Source organism: Seriola lalandi, unplaced genomic scaffold (genome assembly GCF_002814215.2).
Source record: "Seriola lalandi dorsalis isolate HSWRI2012SDOR001 ecotype SW California unplaced genomic scaffold, Sedor1 jcf7180002054671, whole genome shotgun sequence".
Classification (NCBI taxonomy): domain Eukaryota; kingdom Metazoa; phylum Chordata; class Actinopteri; order Carangiformes; family Carangidae; genus Seriola; species Seriola lalandi.
Window position 1 is genome coordinate 1,741,775 of NW_019525224.1, and position 18,781 is coordinate 1,760,555.

The window sequence follows — 18,781 nt, forward strand, 5'->3', positions numbered from 1 at the left end:
TTGTTCCTACAAGGGATTCAGAGATCACATCCAGCTACAACGTCCCAAGAGGTGGAACAGATTCTGGGTCTTACTCAGTGACACTTGAGAAAGAAAGAAAAGAGAACAGAGGAAACCAATGTGACAAAAAGTCAAGAAGAAGATGAAAGAGGTGACATGAGATGATGAAGAGGGCAAGTCCAGAGGTGATATATAGTATACAGCTCAGACAGACAGACAGACAGACAGACAGACGTGGGTCTAAAAGTCTGAGACTACTTCACTGTGAGCAAAGCACTAAACCTTCAACAGCAGCAGTAGAGATGCTCAGCAGTGAGTAAGAATACAATTTGAAACAACTTTCCAGTGTCTACAATGTCTTTTAAGATATGTCACACCTACATGACTTGTTGGCTTTGTGGACACTTGGCTGTACGTTTGCTAAAGTTAGACCATTAGACAAAGGAAGATATGAAAAAAAGACTAAAATGTTTGGCTGTTCTTTTAAGAAGAGGACTGGCCTCACTGTTTTTATACACACTAATTCTACTTTCCACATTCAAATCCAACCAGAGGTACACTCAGACTGAACAGCTGAGTAAATCAGCTTGTCTGAGAAGGAAATTCTTCCCCTATCACACTGCAACCAAGTAAACAGTAACACAAACTTTTAAAACATAAGTTAATTTAATAATACTTTCTGCCACAACATCATTACATTTGCAATCTGTGTACAATCTAGGCTACAAAAGGTAAACAAGTTAAACACACATCATTGGTCCTCTGTGACATTCATTAATTTAAAATAGTTTTCTTTGGCTACAAACACCACGCAAATACACAACAGCTGGAAGCAGAGAGCTGAGTCTGAGTGAGCTGTCTCACAGAACTGTCAGGTCCACCAGTGATGTCAATGGCACAACGCCCTAGAAAGCTGCTCCGTCTCGCTCCAGCTGCTCTCTCTAAACATCACTGTGTCAGCTGAATTAAACAGTCTAGGTGCCAGTCCAGCACGTCGTCATTTTCTTGGTGGAAACAGACGGTCGGGAGGACTTCTCTGAAGTTTAAAAATTTCTTCAACAATTGTGACACATCACCTGGACCACCTGTAGTGCATTCAATGAACATCATGCTTAACTCTTTCTTTATTCTTAATGAAAGATGCCCTCGGATAGTATATGCGAGTGTGTAACTGATGAAAAAAATCCTTTTAGATCAGGGAATTCATTATTCTAAAGCATCATTGTACTCAGACCATCTGCTCCATTCCTTTTGAGAAACAGTTTGGTCTAAGTCTCCGTTTCCTGTTTTGGTCCAGCTGAACTCTCTAAACAGTTGTGTCACTCCTACGCTAACTTTGACCCTTGTCTAGCTAAGGTGGACTGCACAAAATCAGCTCCTCCAAACGGCCACAGAGCAACACTGAGATGGATGACATTTTGAGCAGTGTGCTAAGCCTGTGGTCAGCACTTGTTTTACTTCTGAGCTTGCAGAATTTACATTTTCAAGGAGCTGGTCCCAGTGTTGCTGCCAGGCTGTTGCTTAAAACTAAGTCATGGAAAAAGATGGATTAAGGCTACAACAGTGTCCCCATTCCAGAGTCCTAGTGTCTTCTGCTTTTAAGTCCACACAAATTTATTGTCCCAGACTCATCCATGCTGGTGGTATGCTTGAAACAGATGCAGTACTCATCAGTTGTGCTTATGAGCGTCCCTCTCTATTTCAATCTATTGGTCCATTTCTGCGTCCGTCCCTCCCTCCTTCCTTCCACCCTCAGGAGGACGCAGTGCCAGCTCTCATGATCCTGAAGAGCGAGTTCACGTTATTGCTTTTGATGGCATCTCGACAGGCAGAGATCACTTGGTTCTTGGGCTTACCCACTGGAGAGAAGGATGGAAAGAGATAGAGACAGATTAGGAGGAGACAGATATGCTGTATGCTGCCAGAAATACCAACAGAAGACGTTCCAGTCAGGTAGCTACGGTGTAATTCCAGCCACACTCAAATACGATGTAAAACATTTAACTGACTCATAGATGTTGCACACAAGGTTAAGTAGATGTTTGAAACAAACATAATTAATCTGCTTTCTGTAATGTCACTGGACATTTGCACACACATTCCCACACATTGGCCCACCTCGGAGTCTACCAGCCCGCTGTATGGCCTGGTTGACAGACTTGAGGCAGGCCAGTAGGGCATTGTGGTTGTTAGAGCGAATCTTATACTCGTTGATGAGATCCCTGTTTAGATCATACAGCTCTCTGTAACGCTTCTTCATAGTTGTCCTGCAGGATGCAGAGAAAAAGGGAAGACGTGGGAAAAAGAGGGTGAAAAAAAGAAAAAACAGATTAATCTATAGTAAAATATACTGTTTATGTTCCTAATGTTTTTTGAGACAAACACTATTTTAATTCAGAAGTCACTAGTTTAGACTTTTTGCAATACAGCAGATTAGCACAGGTGGGACTTAACATTAATGATGGCTCTTTTCTATTAAGCGTTCCAGAAAGCCATGCATAATGCCAGGGCTCTGGAGTTGGCTCAACAGAATGAGGCCATTATTAATGCTACTCTATAAACAATTTTACACTTGTACAATTTTTCCACAATGACATGTCAATATGTCTGCTGAAAAGGTCTATGATAGAGTTTAACGTATTGTCTATGTGCAGCCTATTTTGTACAAACATGGATGAATGAGACCAGTTTAATATACTGTCACTGAATTAAGTTGTACTTTGGTTTTTTTGTGGTAACTCACATGTCACCCATAAGGCGAGCATCCTCTGCTTGCACCAGCATGTTCCTGATGTAGTTGGAGTGGTCGGCCATAGCTGCAGTTAACTTCTGATGAACAGAGTGGAACTCATCCACCTAACATACAGATAGATAAGACCCAACGTTAATACACTACTGAAGCAAAAACATGTTTCTGGTGTACTTTACAAACAGCTCATGGCTGCAATACATTCATGATAAACTAAACAGAGCTAAACAGAGTTGTTATAACAGCATTTGATGCATTTGGGTAGTAAAGTATATTCAAGTCCTTCACATGCAACACAAACTAGATGCACTATGTTCTCATTTTTGACAAAGATTGAACCTTTCATGTACAACTTGACTTCTCTCAGCATTGACTGAAGCTTTTCACACAAGATGCCATTATAAGCATAACAATCATTCTTTAGGCAAAGATGAACATAAGTGTCTAAGAGGTTTAGTGGAATAAGCATAATCCAAATAAAGCCAAACCTCAGTGAGTGTAGACCGTAGCTCCTCAAAGTATCCGGGGAAGTCTGCTTCTGCTGACAGGTCTTCTATTGCCAAGAAGGAGGCCAGTGATTGGACCAGATCTCCTGCCATGTCAATGTCATCAGTTCTCAGAGTGATCTGATTAGACAAATTAGGAATGAATTATGTAACAGAGTAATTTTAGTTGATTAAACTGCTATGAATGATTGTCACTTTGTGCATACACACTAATCAGGAAAGTGCAAGTATTAGAAAAGTAAATGCAAGACAAGTTTCATGATCCTTGACCTGATTTCTGTTTAGACTGGAATACAATGTGAAAAATAAAATGTATGTGTGAGCATTAGTTTTTAATGTAGGGTGTTGGGTTAGTCCAACTCCCATTAAGTTCACTGCTATTTCCAAATATGATAAATCACTGATTTTGTGTATACAAGTTTACATTGAATCATAAAGCTTACGTACATTGATTCTCTCTCTCTCTCTAATGTAGAGTTAAAGCTCATTGTGAAAAAGCGTTGAAAAAGCTAGTGTGTCAAAATAAGCAATCAAGAACTTTGAATTAAGGTTAAAGCGAAACACATTATTGTTGTGTTTTTGCATGTACCTGTCCATTGCTGGCCATGCTGATGGACAATAGTCCCCCTCCTCTTAGTGAGTTAAAGGTGACATCAGGACTCGCCACTCCCTCTGGAAGCAGGAAGTTCTGATTCAGCCACATCACCACCTACATTCACACACGGACATGTGTGCAAACAATTACATTCAAAAATCAAGAGAGATCAGATTAGATTTAAATTAAAAAACATTTCTTGGTAAGTCATTGCCTTCAACATAGCATGGCACTGATCAGATTCACTCAGAATCTATTGTTTTCTGTCTCCCAGAGAGACACTGTGACAGCCTACCCGCTGTGGTCGGTCACTGATGCTGAAGGTGACCGTTCCAGTGGGCGGGGCAACTGAGGAGTCAAAATTGATGTCATACATGGAGAAACGAGGCAGCTGACGAGTGATCTCAAACACATGGAACTGTGTGCTGGAGAAGACAAAGGAAGACAAAGAGATGCAGAGGAGACAAACTAGTGGTGTTAATTACATCGAGAGAAAAATAAAATTATTTCAATATTATTGATAACCGTGCTCTCACACATACAGATACAAAACAGTTGCCAGTATCTGGCCATGTCCTACCTAGTTTTCCCTCCAACAAAGGCTTTAATGTGTAGATCCACTGGTATATCTTTTGGTGGGACGATGGGGACTCGGACACAGCCCGACAGGTTATGGGCACTGGGGTGGAGAACATGGCTCTCACCCTCAAATATTCCTTCTGCAAAGATGAGCACTGCACGGATAATTGTTTCTGTTCGGGGTAAAGCAGAGTTTCAGGGATTATCAGTATTTATTCAGTCCTTGACAGGCTTCAAATTTTCAGCTCAACTGCTAGAAAAGTACCATTTGGTGTTGAAATGCTGAGCTCTACATGAGCCTTCTGGGCCTCTGTGGCAGGTCTCACTGACAGTGCTGTCTGAAGCTGGGTGTTGGCTGGTATTACACCCATCCCACTTTTTGTCTCCGACACACCCTGAAACAATATGATAATTTGTGTGGATGTTATACATATACAATAAAATCTGGCCTAATGTCAATTATGAATCCTGTGATTATCTATATGAAGTCTGCTTGCCCTGAAACAAACAGGGATATGGTAAAAGAAATGATGAAAATCAAATTAGAAGGGAAAAGTTTCAGAGTGAGAGATTCAGAGTTAAAACATCTTAGGAAAAAACTCTGGATGGATGAAAAATAGAGATCATAACATGTACGTATAAATAAATGTGTACCTTAGCATTCTCTTCATAGTTCCGTAGCTCAAGCAGCAGATTCTGTCTGCGTTGGCTGAGCTCTCTGATGAGGTCCTGTTCAGCACTGGAGTCCATGAGATTTCCTTTTAGGTCCTTACTAGCTGGCAGGTAACCACGGACTACAGGATACACATGTTGACAACAATGACAACATCCTATTCTATGCTCAAAGGCCATTCTCCCAAATTATGTCTAGCATGCTTCCATTATATCTCTGAATTACGCTCATAGTATAGCTGGGGCTGACATAAACACGAACTGCATATGGCTGCAACATATCAAAATTTGAAAAAAAAAAATTAAGGGGTCTGAATACTTCCTGAGTGCTATGCATACAGTATGAATAAATGTCTTGTATATAATGGAAAAAAAAAAAAAAAAACATAAAATGCATTCCTCCTAGAATGTGTTTGATGGCCCATATTCAACCAGTTTCAACATATCCTCTCATACAACATACCCTCTCCCTCTATGGAGGTGCAGATAAGTTGTTTCTGTCCATCCAACCTGTAGTCTCCCTCCACCACTCCAGCCACAGAGGAGGACAGGTTGTCTTTGAAAATGACCTCGCCTGTGCGGTCGCTACGAGCATCAATCTGGAACAAAATAGGAACGTGATCCCAAAATGAACTCTAGCAAGAAAGACTGCAGAAATTAATCAGTTGTTGTGTCCAAAAAAATGTATGAGAGGTTGTTTCTAGACACCAGGCCTGCTAAGTTGTATGCTGACCTTTCCATTGGACCATCCAGTGATAAGCTCCACAACCCCATCAGCATTCAGGTCAAAGGCATGGATACTCATTGCATGATTCTTAGACTGAGTAGGGAGAGAAAACACATTATTAAATAGAACATGTAGGCATCATCATTGTTAATGAATTATAGTCTTGCTAAAGAGGGCTAAAATGATAGAAGCTATCAGATGCCAGAAGTTATATGATAATAAAATATGTAAGGGAGGGACACAGATATAGAACAAACAGACCTAAGGACCTCAGTATGAAAAGCTAAAAAATTTTACACATATAGTATCTGTAAGCCACCAAACATCAGATTTGAGTTGAATTTACTGGTGTTTGTCCTTACTGTCTAAAAAGGCTAGCCCTTCTTCTCCAAAAATACATTATCATTGTGGTACCTTGATCCTCCAGTAGCGGGCAGTGCGATCATAGACTCCAACAGTGCCATTAGCCAGGGCATAGCCAAACCTGCTACCATGCATATGGCACAGTGATGTTACTGTCTGTATGAAGAAGGACAGAGGAGACACTTGGCATGTCAAAAAGTATTACTCTGCTCTAGTGCAGCAAAAAACAGATATATATCATATCAGTACTACCAGTGCAATGATCATAAGTTTTATTTTTACTGCCTGCTGTATAAAATACAATTTAATGTACTTAAAAAACAGAACACAGAGTAAATACAGTTTTTTCAGTTAACAAGCTTGGAACAAGTGTAATATGTTTCAACCATTTACCTCATTTTCAGTCATCTCAGACACAAGCTCATCCTCTTTGAATACCCTGATGTCAAAGTCCTCAGATCCTACCAAGAGCTAAAAACACAATGCACAATCGGATGACATTTTTTAATCAATAAATTACCATATTAATATGGATGAATATTTCATTTAACTCATATGTACAGTTTTGACAGCGCTGTGAACTGTGAGCTGTAGAAAACAGGAGACGGACAGGAGGAAGACAAGCAACAAAACTCATTGCAAATCAAACTGCAGACACAGTGACCATGCAGCATGTGTCTCAGACCGGCAGCAGGTCAGGACTTACCTCATTTTTCCCATCCCCAGTGAAGTCACAAAGCACTAGAGATCTGACATTATCTCCAGTTACCTAAGAACAAGATACTTCATGATTACATTTCACAGAAATGTTGATCAAAGGGATGACAATTCTTGACAGGCCTTGAAAGCAATCGCAGTATACTTATTTCATGTACTAATGTAAGATGAATTTACTTAAAAAAATAAATCGACATTATGAATCCGCCCCTTTTATGGATGGCAAATGGTTTGTAACAATGAAAGTTATAAGATCTGTTACTAGTTCATAAGTAATGACAAATAACCTAATGTTGATCTTTTTCAGCTGCATCCTGGATTCATATCTATATCTGAATCTAAATTACCGATGACACTTGTAGATAAGAAAAATTGAAATGTAGTCAAACTTTTAAGTATTATGTTAGTTCTTACTGTCCAAAAGTGGTCAGTGCCCTCATAGTCGAAGCCTTGCAAGGCACAATTCCCTCCGATGATGGCAAGAGGAGAAGCAATGTCCCCAAGTTTCCCCAACACAATGGCATTGGCCCCATCTGTCACCTACACCCACACGTAGCAGAAGTGGAAACATGATGTTTAGCCAAGCCATGATCATACTCTGTGTATAAAGGATTGCTACTTTAACCATTGTCCATTTTCCTGTTTTAATTATACAGTGTCAGTTCAAAGTTATTCCTTCACTATTCTTCCCAACTCCACTCACCTCTCTGTAGAATACATCAGCATTGTCATGGACATCATAGGCCAGCAGGTTAGTTTGGGAACCCACTAATAATGTGTCCCCAGTGGTATTTGGTCCCAGGTTTCCTGCCGTCAAACAAGTGACTGCCTGGTTGATGTTGAGCAGAGAGATGTCGGAGTCCTGAGTGCTCTGACTCAGTCGGTGGGCCACAGGTCTCTGCCCACGAGCATGAGGGTTGTGGATAAAAACCTTTTAAAGAGAAAGAAGAGAATTGAGGGCATGAGGTGGGAATATATTAAGTATAAGGGATAGTTACTATAAAAGTAAGAATGGTATTTTTTGTAGTTAACAGAGTTAACAAGTGTAGTGATGAGTATAAATCAGAAGAGACCTGAGAAAAATTATGTACTCGGATAGCAACCATGCAATGCTGTCTACTTTTTGGTCATTATGAATTTGTTAAAGTTATGTTGGAACAGTGAAAATGTTCATTTTCCTAACCTTTCCAGCCTGTGTGGCTGCAGTAAGGCATGGGTGGACTCCATCAAATTTCCCAATAGTCACCATGCGAGGATTAATCTTGTGGTTCAGCTTCAGCGTGAATATGGGGACCAACATGGTGTCTACTGTATATCCCTAAGAGCCAACAAGAAGCCTGCAGACAGACAGCAACAGACAGCAAGAGGTAATTAATTATTTCAGGTGTTTTCAGAAAGTAATTTAAAGAGTGGCGAATCAAGCGCATGAGCAAAGAAGGTTGCCATGCTTATACCCAAGCGACAATGCGTGATTTTGCTACACTAATGTAATTACAGGCTTTACCTCAGACATCCAGTGGTGAGTTCTGTTGCCTAGCAACAAAGAGTGGCAAGCTAAAGCTTTTCATCTGGCTAATCTCCCCGTCGTTTTCTGAACAAGAATGTCAACTATACAACAAAAACACATCACGCATGACTCTCTACCACGTCGTAAACTCCGTATCAATATCAACTAAAATATTCATTATTTGAAAGAATACAAATCGCCTGTGTTTGATATCATTGCTTTGCAAGCCTAGCTTAACTGGATAACGTTAACGTCGCTGGGTTCAATGTTGCGGGAAACAACTCAAAACTACCAACGAGACTATACAAACAAAATTACTGTTTTTTTCGGGAGTCATACCAATATGAGAAGACACTTTTACCTGGCACCCTCCTAAGCTGCAAATGTTGTTTTTTGTTCTAATGAGCCGGCCAGCTAATGAGCTAGCTGGGTACCAAGACAACGTAGCGATAGGTCACAGTTGATTCCCTGACAACAACCTCTTCCTGTCTGCTGTTTTCAAAATAAAAGATTCTTCTTAACTTTCTACATAGGACTGAGTGGAGCAGTGGTGAAATGTAAGCAAACCATTTAGGGAGAAAATCATTGAACTTTTTACTCCCTTGCATTTATTACAACAGTTACTCTTCAGATTCAACATGTAAACACATGATCAGTTTGTAAAGTATGATGCATTGTTACCACAGACTATACACAAAATATTGTTACAGGTTAAACGGTCGGTGCACGAGGTATAATTCTTCTGCAGTTTTTCATATTTTATAATGAAAAAATGCCAACTTAGAGGGCATTGCCTAATTTCATTGTCCTCCTTGTGCTAAGTGTTAATGTATGTTGACGTTTGAGAGCTCGTTTTTCATTAGCCAATGCTGCCTATACGCTGTTAAGGCTTTACGTGTGTTATTGACCCATTGAAAGAAGACGTGGAATTCAATTCAGCAACTTGTACAATGAAAATTGAACAAGGAAGTAGAGAGCCGGAAACAGACAGCTCGTCTTCAAAGTAAAGGTTGCGCATTTAGAACAAATGTGCTGGCAGCAGGGGTCAATTAAAGTAGACCTAAGCTAAAAAATAAAAAATAAAGTGTATAAATAATGAATAAATCTTTATTGCTTTGTCCCGTTTACCGTTCATTCTTATTAATAAAGGTTGTGGGGAGAAAGAGTTGAGGGCGTCGGTTCGATATATGGTGGAACATAAAAGGTTTAGGAGTTGTTGCACAGCTTAACCCAAACAAAACGACTGAGGAACAGTGTTGGGTCTTTGTAAATAATGTGGCAGCGTAATAAATGTAGACTAGCAAAACATCACAGTGATGTATAATATGCCAGACAGTTGACAAAAACCAAGATAAAGTGTAATAAGGTAAGTAAGGTGTTGAGCCAAAACAGCTTTAGTGGTTGTTAAACTTGGTTGAGATCTGGTGACTGAAGGCCACAGCATATGAATTACATCATTCTCATACACATCAAACCATTCAGGTCACCAGGGTGGTGAGGGGTGGCAATTCTCACTGTGTGGATTATATGTTGTCATCAGATATAGCATCAGACAATACATCTGATTACAGCAATAATTCAAATGTCCACTGCTCTTATACAAAGTTCACTTGAGGTTGTGTATCATATAGATAAGTTCTCATAACAAGATGACTGATGTAATTTGGGTGGAATTCATACGAGTTGATTGTTAACTGAATTCGGTCATTAACATTAAACATGAATCATCGATGATAAAGCTTTCAAACAAAGTGCAGATTGTGGAATGATTCTTTTATTTTGAAACATTTTCAAAGACACAATAATATAATATGACAATATTTCTCGGAGCCATCTATTAGATCTGTGTATTTATGGTTGTTTAAATGTGTAGTCTAGGTCAAGCCATATAACGTGTGGTAGTGTAGAGTAATGGGACAATAGAGTAGTCTATAAGTACAGATCCCAGACCAGCAAATGATGAATGGGTGACAGGGAGACTTCACTTTTTACCGCTGTCACACAAAAGCTAAGCTAGCCATCATACCATCACATTTCTTATTTTCCCATTTAAAGTACTTTACTGTGAACTGAATTCTTGATTAAATGGGAACTTCACTCATTCATTCATCAATGTACAATGCCAGCAAGCTAGCTGCTAGCTAATGCTAATGCTAGCAGCCGGGAGGCGCGGCTAGCTTGCCCACAGTGAGCCATGCGCCCAGCCAGCAAGCTAGCTTCCTAAATGACAAATCATTCAGGAGAAATATGGTATTGGATCAGTGACAAACATCAGATGTGTCATGCGTGTTGATGGGCACAACCGCAATCTTAAAGTCCTACATACAAGGAGAGTTGGACAAAAAGAGGTCAGCAGAAAGGTCCAGTACATTTACTTCATCTTTTCTTTTCCTCACAGGAACAGATGCAGATGACTGGCAGTTAGCATTAGGAGAAATGTGTGATTTTTCAGTGTTACAAGCATCAGTATAAGGCCACTAACATTTTTGCCAGACGGACGTGTGTTTTGTAAACATGCACTTTCAAAAACAACAAACAAATAAAAGCAGTTTGTAATTTGAGCAATTTCATTTCCACACAGATCATAGTTAAACGTTTAAAATGAGTTAAAAGGATTCTGGTTATTACATGAATATTTTTAAACTCATCATCATCACTAATGCATCAGAAAATAACGTGGATATGACACACACAGCTTGAATTTTATAATTGAAAACTTGCGGTGTCTGATTTGTTGTGAAGGAACTCATTGTGACATAATGATTAAGTATTAAAGAACTACTCAGTAACAACTCTGATTTATCACTTTACTGACCAAAGCTATAAAACTGTGAAAACAACCACAATGTGCTGATGGATTTCACTCTAGTTTACAACACAATTCTGTGTTGCAAATTACTCTCTAAGACAATAAAATACTGCAAAAGAGTTTTGCATTTGGAAAAAGGAAAATAAGACTCTGAATAAAACCAAACAAATGACCAGTGGTGAGGTCACACACACAAACTGTGAAAGACAAAGTGCTTTGTGTAAAACTTGGTGCTCAAAGTTCCCACACAGTGTGTGACACTGAAGTTACAGTAGAATTTCGACCCTGGCATCCCTATGAAAACACATATTTATATTGAATAAGATAAACTTTCCATTGCAGGGAAAACCAGGACATTTTAGGCAGCTCTTCACAATACAGTACTGAAATTCATTTCACTTACCATTATTAGCTCAGTCAGGTGCAAGTTATGCTCCCATCAGTTTCAGAGGAGGTCGCTTCACACTGCTCCAACTGCAGGTACAGGAATCCTGTAAAAAATCTGAAAAAGTTTCCTTTAAGTAAATGGATTTTATGTCAAACTAATCTGTCTAAGAAAATAACAAAAGATTCAATAATCCATTTAATACTCAAAGTACAAAAGTTTGAAAACTGACATAAATGTACTAGTTTGAGAACAGGTGGCATTTAACAGCAGAATCTGTTCTGGGGCACAAGAATAAGAAATGTGAATTCTTAAAAAGCGTTGGGTTCTCCTTCAAATTCTATCATATTATCTTGAATCAACAACAATGAACTATTCTAAATCAAAAATCAGTACATCAACACATTCTCACTTTAAAAGTATAATCATGTGAGAACAAACTAAGGAGATTAAATGTTCTACAAATTAAACGTGACTTGATGAAATATAATGAAATAAACTCACTCAATGCACTCAGGAACAAAAGTGAAATGATAGAGGGAAGCAGTTGAACTAAAGGGCAAACAGAGAATGAGCTCAGGACAGAACAAAGAACACTCAAGGCACCTGTGTGAGCTGTCTAGTTAGCACACCTGTTCTCCTGCTGCTCCTCATCCCAGCAGTCATGTGACCCCACCTCCAACAGTATGTGTTATTATTTAAGTCTAATAATCTAATCATTTTCACATACTCATGAGGGCAAACTCGCATTTATATTTTATATCCGTGTGATTGCTGCCACTTCAGCTATCACACAATAGTCCTCTTTGATCTTTATTATTGATTTGATTATTATTGTGATTACTGCACTATATTCTCTATTATTTTATTTTCTGTTCTGTGGGTGGTGGCACCAGAGGGTGCTGTTGGACTACATGAGATATGGAGCCCCAAATTGCCACATCACCAGTTTGATGAGTTCAATCACAGGTTTTTTAGCAGCATAAAATGCAGATGTAAACACCTGTACATGCAGGCTTCCTGGTGTAGTATGAAGAAGTATGTTTTTTGGTTAGGGTGTAAGAAGTCCCAGCGATGAGCCATTTTAACTTCTGGTAGTCCCACACAGCTGAGAAACTATGGTACAGTTCATTTCTAAGGTAACCAATAAAACGGTCCTGGCAGGACAGAAAAAACACTAGGTTGTTGGGTAATCTTGCCACTACAACTACATCACAGTGAATTGTGTTGAGAGGGGGATGTTTCAATAGATGAGATGCAGGGACCTAAGATGCCAGTTTGATCACCAGTTTGAAAGAGTTCATAGCAGACATTAATGTCAGACACAGACAAAGGTGGACCATCATGACATCTGGCTCGTTGGTCTAGGGGTATGATTCTCGCTTAGGGTGCGAGAGGTCCCGGGTTCAAATCCCGGACGAGCCCTGCTTTTTAACCCCAGAGGCTCACAGAAACCTGAGGAGCTTTTGTAAAGTTCATTTCTAAGGAAAATGGAAAACACAAGGCTGCAATGAGTTTGCACTTCTACAAAATATGTCCACACTGATAGTATAAATCAACACGGACAGAAAACATGATGAGAAGGATGAGTTAAAGTAAAAAAAAACCCAAGGAGAGGAGAAAACAATATGACTAATCCAAGAATATAAAGGATGCAAAGAGAGCGATGAGAGTTTCTCTGTCACTTCTCTCTCTTACTTGCCTTCATGTAGTTGTTTCAAATGGATCTCATGAATGTTCTGACCTCGTCTGTTCTGAACCTCAATGAGACCTCCCATTAGCTTGCCTTAACATTTTCACGTTAGTTAAAATTAAGTTAAAATTCACACTTACAAATGATTGGCATGTTAGCAAAAAAAATATGCAGACAGCAAATAACTGACAAAAAATAAACAATTGTAATTATCAAGTGAATCAGACGGATATGTTGCATAAATTCACATGCTGCATTTGTGGATGTGTCATCTGGATCATCAGTAGTCTGATTTCACCTGCATCTACCTGTCATAAACATTCTGTTCAAATGTTGAATACTTTGCACACACATGCCAATATTTCTTTACTTAAATATGGTGTTATGTTCTAACTGTCCTGTGTATACTGCCAGTGCTTTGTAACTAATTGTGAAACCTCTTCAATGAAGAAGTTCTTGATTTTGCTGTTTGGATTAACTGGGTGCCACTTCTTGTGTGCACTCTGTGACCTTTAACCGTGAAGTCAAAACAGGGCTCGTCCGGGATTTGAACCCGGGACCTCTCGCACCCAAAGCGAGAATCATACCCCTAGACCAACGAGCCTCATAAGAGGTCATTTAAGTCGATCGAAAATCAGGTAAAATCAATGGGACACGTCTCGTGACAGGCTTGTCATCCAGAGCTCACCTGACTGAACAACACCGGGTAGTTGTCACCGAGCGGAAAACTTAACAGAGACCAACAACCACAGGAGCTGAAATAATAGACAAGGCCATCTGACACTGCAGACAGTAATTCACTCTAATGTAATACCAGGATCAAATTTTAAAGCCATTTGATATGAAAAACTGATACATGCTGTGAACAATTGTTAAAATTGTATTAAGGTAATAGTAATTATTATATAATAATATTAACCTACATCTGTGCGCACTTGCAAATACTTAAAAGTATTTATAAAGTATATTACAACATATCCCATACACTGCATCACCAAGGGGCACGTCTGATATCCATATTTTATAGTTATTTTAAAAATCTGCTGTAATGATATGTATTTATGAATTTTTAACAACTTTTTTGTAATGATCTCTTAAATTTAATTTTCATATTTCTTCTTCTCTTTGTTCTGTTCATGATTTCAAAGAAAGCATTAACAGTATATGTCCATGGTGATATCACAGCCACTATATCAGGGTGTGTTCATCGGTTGCCTGCAAGGCAGAGCTCAGGGTGAACTGATCCTAATGTTGTTCACAGCACACGTGTCCTACATGCTGTGGTTAGCCTCGAGCTAGTTTGCTAGTACCAGCGCTAAAATGGCAACAGAACCGAAACGAACCAAGGTCACAACTTTATCATTTTAAATCTGAAAAGGCAGCAGATAATGCATGTTATATTTAGCTGCACTGTACCCGGTCAGCTATGTGTGTAAATAGCTGCTAGCGGTGCACGCTATGTTGTTTGTAACTTAGCTTCACGTGTTAGCTAGATGAAGTTGTCAGTGGCGTTAGTCTGTGCGTGTATATTTGCTTGATATTTGCACAGTTTTAACAGTCATGGCAACAAATGTCATTTCCTTGAATTTATAACCTTTGATTTAATCTGAAATCTTATGGGCTGTTACACAAGACAGCCGTAAAGTAAGACAGTTGGACAACCCCTTGACATCACTGTACCGTTGTGATTGTATAGCAGCTGTTGTTGAGCGGCTCTAATAGTGAGAACCAAGTAAGATGCTTAGGTTTTTATCCAATGTGACTTTTGTGGACAGATAGATGACGGCGGCTCACAGCTCGGTCCTCTGGAGACTTTCCTACAGTGGTGCAATAGAGTCGGTCTGGTTCTCAGCAATAAGGTATGTTATCACAACCTGCACCAGGACCTTGTCAGACAGACAGACAGTATCATCCCACTGTCTGTTTGACAGCCAGGAAGTTCTTTATCTTCAGTTTTCCTTCCATTTTTATTTTTTATTTTTCAGTATTTAATGTTTTAAAGACTGGGTTGCAGTTTTAGGATGGGTGCCTCTCTCTGCAGGTGTATGTGAGTAAAGAGGGAACAGTGTCAGAGTATGGGATGCTGGCTAAGGACAACATAGAGGAGGGGGAGGTTTTATTCACCATCCCCAGATCAGCTCTTCTCCACCAGGGGACAACTAAGGTTTCTGCCCTGCTGGAGAAAGGTAACAGTTACTACAAAGAAGTTTTTTCTTAACATCAAAGTTGCCTGCATCGTCGCTCTGTCTGTAACTCCTGTGTTATTCCCTTTTTCCTTCACAGAGAAGTCATCTCTGGAGAGCCCTTCAGGCTGGGTTCCCCTGCTACTGGCTCTGCTGTACGAGTACACATCCTCACAGTCCCACTGGGAACCCTATCTCTCTCTGTGGACAGACTTCAAGACACTGGATCACCCCATGTTCTGGTAAAAAAAAAAAAAAAAAAACCCAGTTTCTAATCAGTGTCTAAATCCCATCTGAGAGGTCACTTGTCAGTTAGTGTTGTTGGTAAGAGATTTGTCCTTGATTTTTTTCTGTTGAAGTGTGAATTAATAGCTTCATTAGAGTAATTTAGAGTCCATCTGTTCAGGTCTAAAGAGGAGAGGGGCAGACTGTTGAGGGGAACAGGTATTCCAGAGGCTGTGGACAGAGACTTGGCTAACATCCGTAAGGAATATACAGACGTGGTCTTGCCTTTCATCACCCAGCATCCTGACCTCTGGAACCCCAGCACACACACTCTGGAGCTTTACACACAGCTGGTGGCCTTTGTTATGGCCTACAGGTGAGTGAGCACAAGACACTCTCGTACATAATGTATCTGGATCTTTTTTTTTTTACCTTGTAGTCCTGCGTTCTGAAATCTGATCTGTTCCTTCATGTCTCCTCTCTCTCTCTCCTCTCTCTCTGTAGTTTCCAAGAGCCACAGGAAGAGGAGGAGGAGGCTGATGAAGATGAGGATGAGGACGAGGAGAAGGCCCCCAACCCACCCATGATGGTTCCCATGGCTGATATGCTAAACCATGTGTCCAATCATAATGCTAATCTGGAGTTCACACCGGTGAGTTGACACATCCACTTTAATATCGATGGACTTTTTTTAAGTTGGTAGCAGTAGTTTGTTGTTTAGTCTGCCAGAAAAGCTTCTCACCTGAGAAGACACACACCTGAGAAGTGAGGAAGCATGTTTTTCTTCAATAAGAAGTAAACTCTTCTCTCACTTTATCTTCTTCCTAATTCCTTTCTCATTCTCTCTGCACTCCATCTCTCTCAGGACAGTCTGAAGATGGTTTGCGTGCGCCCCATTCATAAGGATGAGGAGGTATTTAACACCTATGGGCAGATGGCCAACTGGCAGCTGCTTCATATGTATGGCTTCACAGAACCGTATCCAAGCAACAGCAACGACACTGCTGACATCCCCCACACCAACCTCTACAAAGTCGCCACACAAGGTGATTGATAAGTGCCCACAGAGTCTTCAGAAGAGGCTCGTGTTGAGGAAAGAAATTAGTTTACAGAGGATGTAGGAAGCCTGTAGCCTAAAGATTGAGTTTGTCAGATTTATTTAAAACATTTGTTATATGTACACTCTTTTAAAAACGCTCCAATAGAAAGCATGGAAAGAACACTAAAGCTCAGGCCATTCAAGAGTGAAAATTGAGACGAGAGGAGCGAGTGAGCTGTATTCATGTATCTGCGTGAAAGGTTTTCATGGCCGTATCGTCATTGCACTGTGATTTTATGAACTAAGATAACTTATGGTATATCGGCCAAGTGTGTCACTGATAGTTGTGTTTTTCCTCTTTGTCTTTTGAGGCATGTTGTAGGTGTAATGGTCAGTTCACTTGATGATACTGAGATTAATTAGTTAGACTTTGCAGATCTGTTTCTTTCTAGCAGGGGTTTGTTTTGGTACCTGTATGTGTATATGGGTGGAAATAAAAATGTGGACATAGTTGTAGATAGATGTGGACATTATATTGTCTCTATCAGTTCAGAGGAAAATAAATAATTTTCTTATCAGAATCATAGCAGCAGAGTCCAACCCTTTCAGATTCATCTTTTTTAGAATTGCCCTTTAATTCAGTTGAAGACCCTCACTCCTAATCTTTTCTTCTTCTTCTCCTCTCAGGCATTCAGTCTGATTTGGACCGGCAGCTGGTGGAGGAGCAGTGGAAGATGCTGTGTCAGATGATGCAAGACAAAGGAGCCTTTGTGTTTGGTAAACAGGGCTGCCTTACAGACATGGAGCTACATACTGCACTCAAGGTGAGGGAGTACATACAACAGTGCTGCTGTTGATGTTTGTAAACTGAACAAAACTACTTTGTTAGGGATGAGTAGTTGATGAATGGCTGTTATTGGAAACATGATTCTTGCTTTGTGTATCATCAGGTGCTGTGCATGTCAAAGGACGAGTTCTCAGAGTTCAAAGAAAATGAAGGATGGGAGGAAGATGACGAGGAAGACGAGATTTCTCTTGCTTTCTCTAGCGAGGGTCTCCCAGAATTAAAGGCTTCATGGAAAAAGCTGATTCATGAAGCAGCCCGTCTAACTCTGAGGTCCTATGGAAACGGGGAGGAGGAGGGGGTCACAGACAGCGACCGGGCACTGATAGAGAACAAGGTGGCACTTGCTGGACTGAGCACCAGGCAGCAGAATGCACTGCAGGTACAATATGGACAGAAGAGAATCCTGTACAGACTGATGGAGCTCACCAAGTCATGAGTTCAACTGTGACACGGACCAGGACCACGGTGGAAGGTCTTTTTTTTTTATCCTAAGAAGAAAACCCATTTACTACAACTTCCCTTTCAAAACAGTCAATAAATGTTTTTCCAGATGACATTTTCAAGTTCATTTTGTACTCTTGCTGACAAAATATGTGTATGTTTCGCCACTTCGACAAAGTGTAATTTGTTCTGGTCTGCAACCATCTTTTTGCTAAATATGAAAATTCATCTGCAAGGGGAAAACCACTCAGACACACCCACCTTCATATCAGAAAGACAAGTGTCTCCACGTCACATCTGTCCTCAGACTGGGACATGGAGTCTACAAAACTCCAAGATCAACTCAGAAAAAAAAAAAAACACTCATATGCAAATGAGAATTTGCTATAGACATACAGCAAACAAGCTAAAGAATTATTGAAAACATTTTGTATAGAAATTTTTTAAAAGTTAACCACTGTAGATATTGGTTGGTTGTTAACACTGGATAACCTACAGCTTCAAAACTGTACATGTTATTGGCATTTAACATTTTCTGGTTTTGTAACCATAGGAGCACTGGCAGGTAATCCAGTCCTCTGGATGTACATGAATCAGAACATTTCACATTTTCCAATAAAAACAAGATATAAAACCTTCACTCAATGCAAATATTTAAGTGTGACCTGCACCCGACTCTGGAAATCTGAGTATTTTATATGAATGTTGGTTTTCTAGATACTAGAAGATACCTTGTAATCGAAA

At 39.9% G+C, this 18,781-nt stretch overlaps 2 protein-coding genes and 2 non-coding genes across 6 annotated transcripts; 2 read left to right on the top strand and 2 right to left on the bottom strand.

Annotated features, from left to right (window-relative positions):
• Window positions 1–647: 647 nt before the first annotated feature.
• Window positions 648–11,704, bottom strand: bbs2 (Bardet-Biedl syndrome 2). Of its 3 annotated transcripts, none has more exons than XM_023421299.2 (18): window positions 11,628–11,704; window positions 8,092–8,245; window positions 7,612–7,839; window positions 7,323–7,448; window positions 6,898–6,960; window positions 6,585–6,662; window positions 6,243–6,347; window positions 5,835–5,921; window positions 5,565–5,700; window positions 5,084–5,223; window positions 4,695–4,824; window positions 4,431–4,602; window positions 4,146–4,275; window positions 3,845–3,964; window positions 3,238–3,375; window positions 2,744–2,856; window positions 2,119–2,267; window positions 648–1,859 (listed from the first exon to the last, which is right to left on the bottom strand). In XM_023421299.2, exons 2-18 carry the CDS (start codon window positions 8,206–8,208, stop codon window positions 1,753–1,755), a joined length of 2,139 nt encoding a protein of 712 aa, XP_023277067.1. In that variant the 5' UTR covers window positions 8,209–8,245; window positions 11,628–11,704; the 3' UTR covers window positions 648–1,752. The 3 variants fall into 3 exon arrangements, with proteins under 3 accessions (XP_023277067.1, XP_023277066.1, XP_023277069.1); XM_023421298.2 differs by lacking the exon at window positions 11,628–11,704 and adding an exon at window positions 8,777–8,881; XM_023421301.2 differs by lacking the exon at window positions 11,628–11,704 and adding an exon at window positions 8,413–8,736.
• A 1,258-nt stretch (window positions 11,705–12,962) lies between these two features.
• Window positions 12,963–13,034, top strand: trnap-agg (transfer RNA proline (anticodon AGG)). The gene has a single exon. It is a non-coding gene; the product is annotated as a tRNA-Pro (tRNA).
• Window positions 13,035–13,834: 800 nt separating this feature from the next.
• On the bottom strand, window positions 13,835–13,906 carry trnap-ugg (transfer RNA proline (anticodon UGG)). The gene has a single exon. It is a non-coding gene; the product is annotated as a tRNA-Pro (tRNA).
• A 630-nt stretch (window positions 13,907–14,536) lies between these two features.
• Window positions 14,537–18,677, top strand: setd6 (SET domain containing 6, protein lysine methyltransferase). Its single transcript, XM_023421318.1, has 9 exons — window positions 14,537–14,649; window positions 15,078–15,161; window positions 15,344–15,488; window positions 15,586–15,727; window positions 15,892–16,086; window positions 16,215–16,362; window positions 16,576–16,756; window positions 17,437–17,573; window positions 17,700–18,677. Exons 1-9 carry the CDS (start codon window positions 14,623–14,625, stop codon window positions 18,030–18,032), a joined length of 1,392 nt encoding a protein of 463 aa, XP_023277086.1. The 5' UTR covers window positions 14,537–14,622; the 3' UTR covers window positions 18,033–18,677.
• Window positions 18,678–18,781: the final 104 nt, after the last annotated feature.

Excerpts from the sequence above, each read along its gene's own strand:
- bbs2 (XM_023421299.2), bottom strand. The coding sequence starts at position 8,208 with ATGTTGGTCCCCATATTCACGCTGAAGCTGAACCACAAGATTAATCCT. Across the intron at positions 4,825-5,083 it reads ACTATGAAGAGAATGCTAAG|GGTGTGTCGGAGACAAAAAG; the intron begins GTACACATTTAT and ends ATATTGTTTCAG. Across the intron at positions 4,603-4,694 it reads CAGCATTTCAACACCAAATG|AAACAATTATCCGTGCAGTG; the intron begins GTACTTTTCTAG and ends TACCCCGAACAG.
- setd6 (XM_023421318.1), top strand. The coding sequence starts at position 14,623 with ATGGCAACAGAACCGAAACGAACCAAG. Across the intron at positions 14,650-15,077 it reads CAGAACCGAAACGAACCAAG|ATAGATGACGGCGGCTCACA; the intron begins GTCACAACTTTA and ends TTTTGTGGACAG. Across the intron at positions 16,757-17,436 it reads CTACAAAGTCGCCACACAAG|GCATTCAGTCTGATTTGGAC; the intron begins GTGATTGATAAG and ends TTCTCCTCTCAG.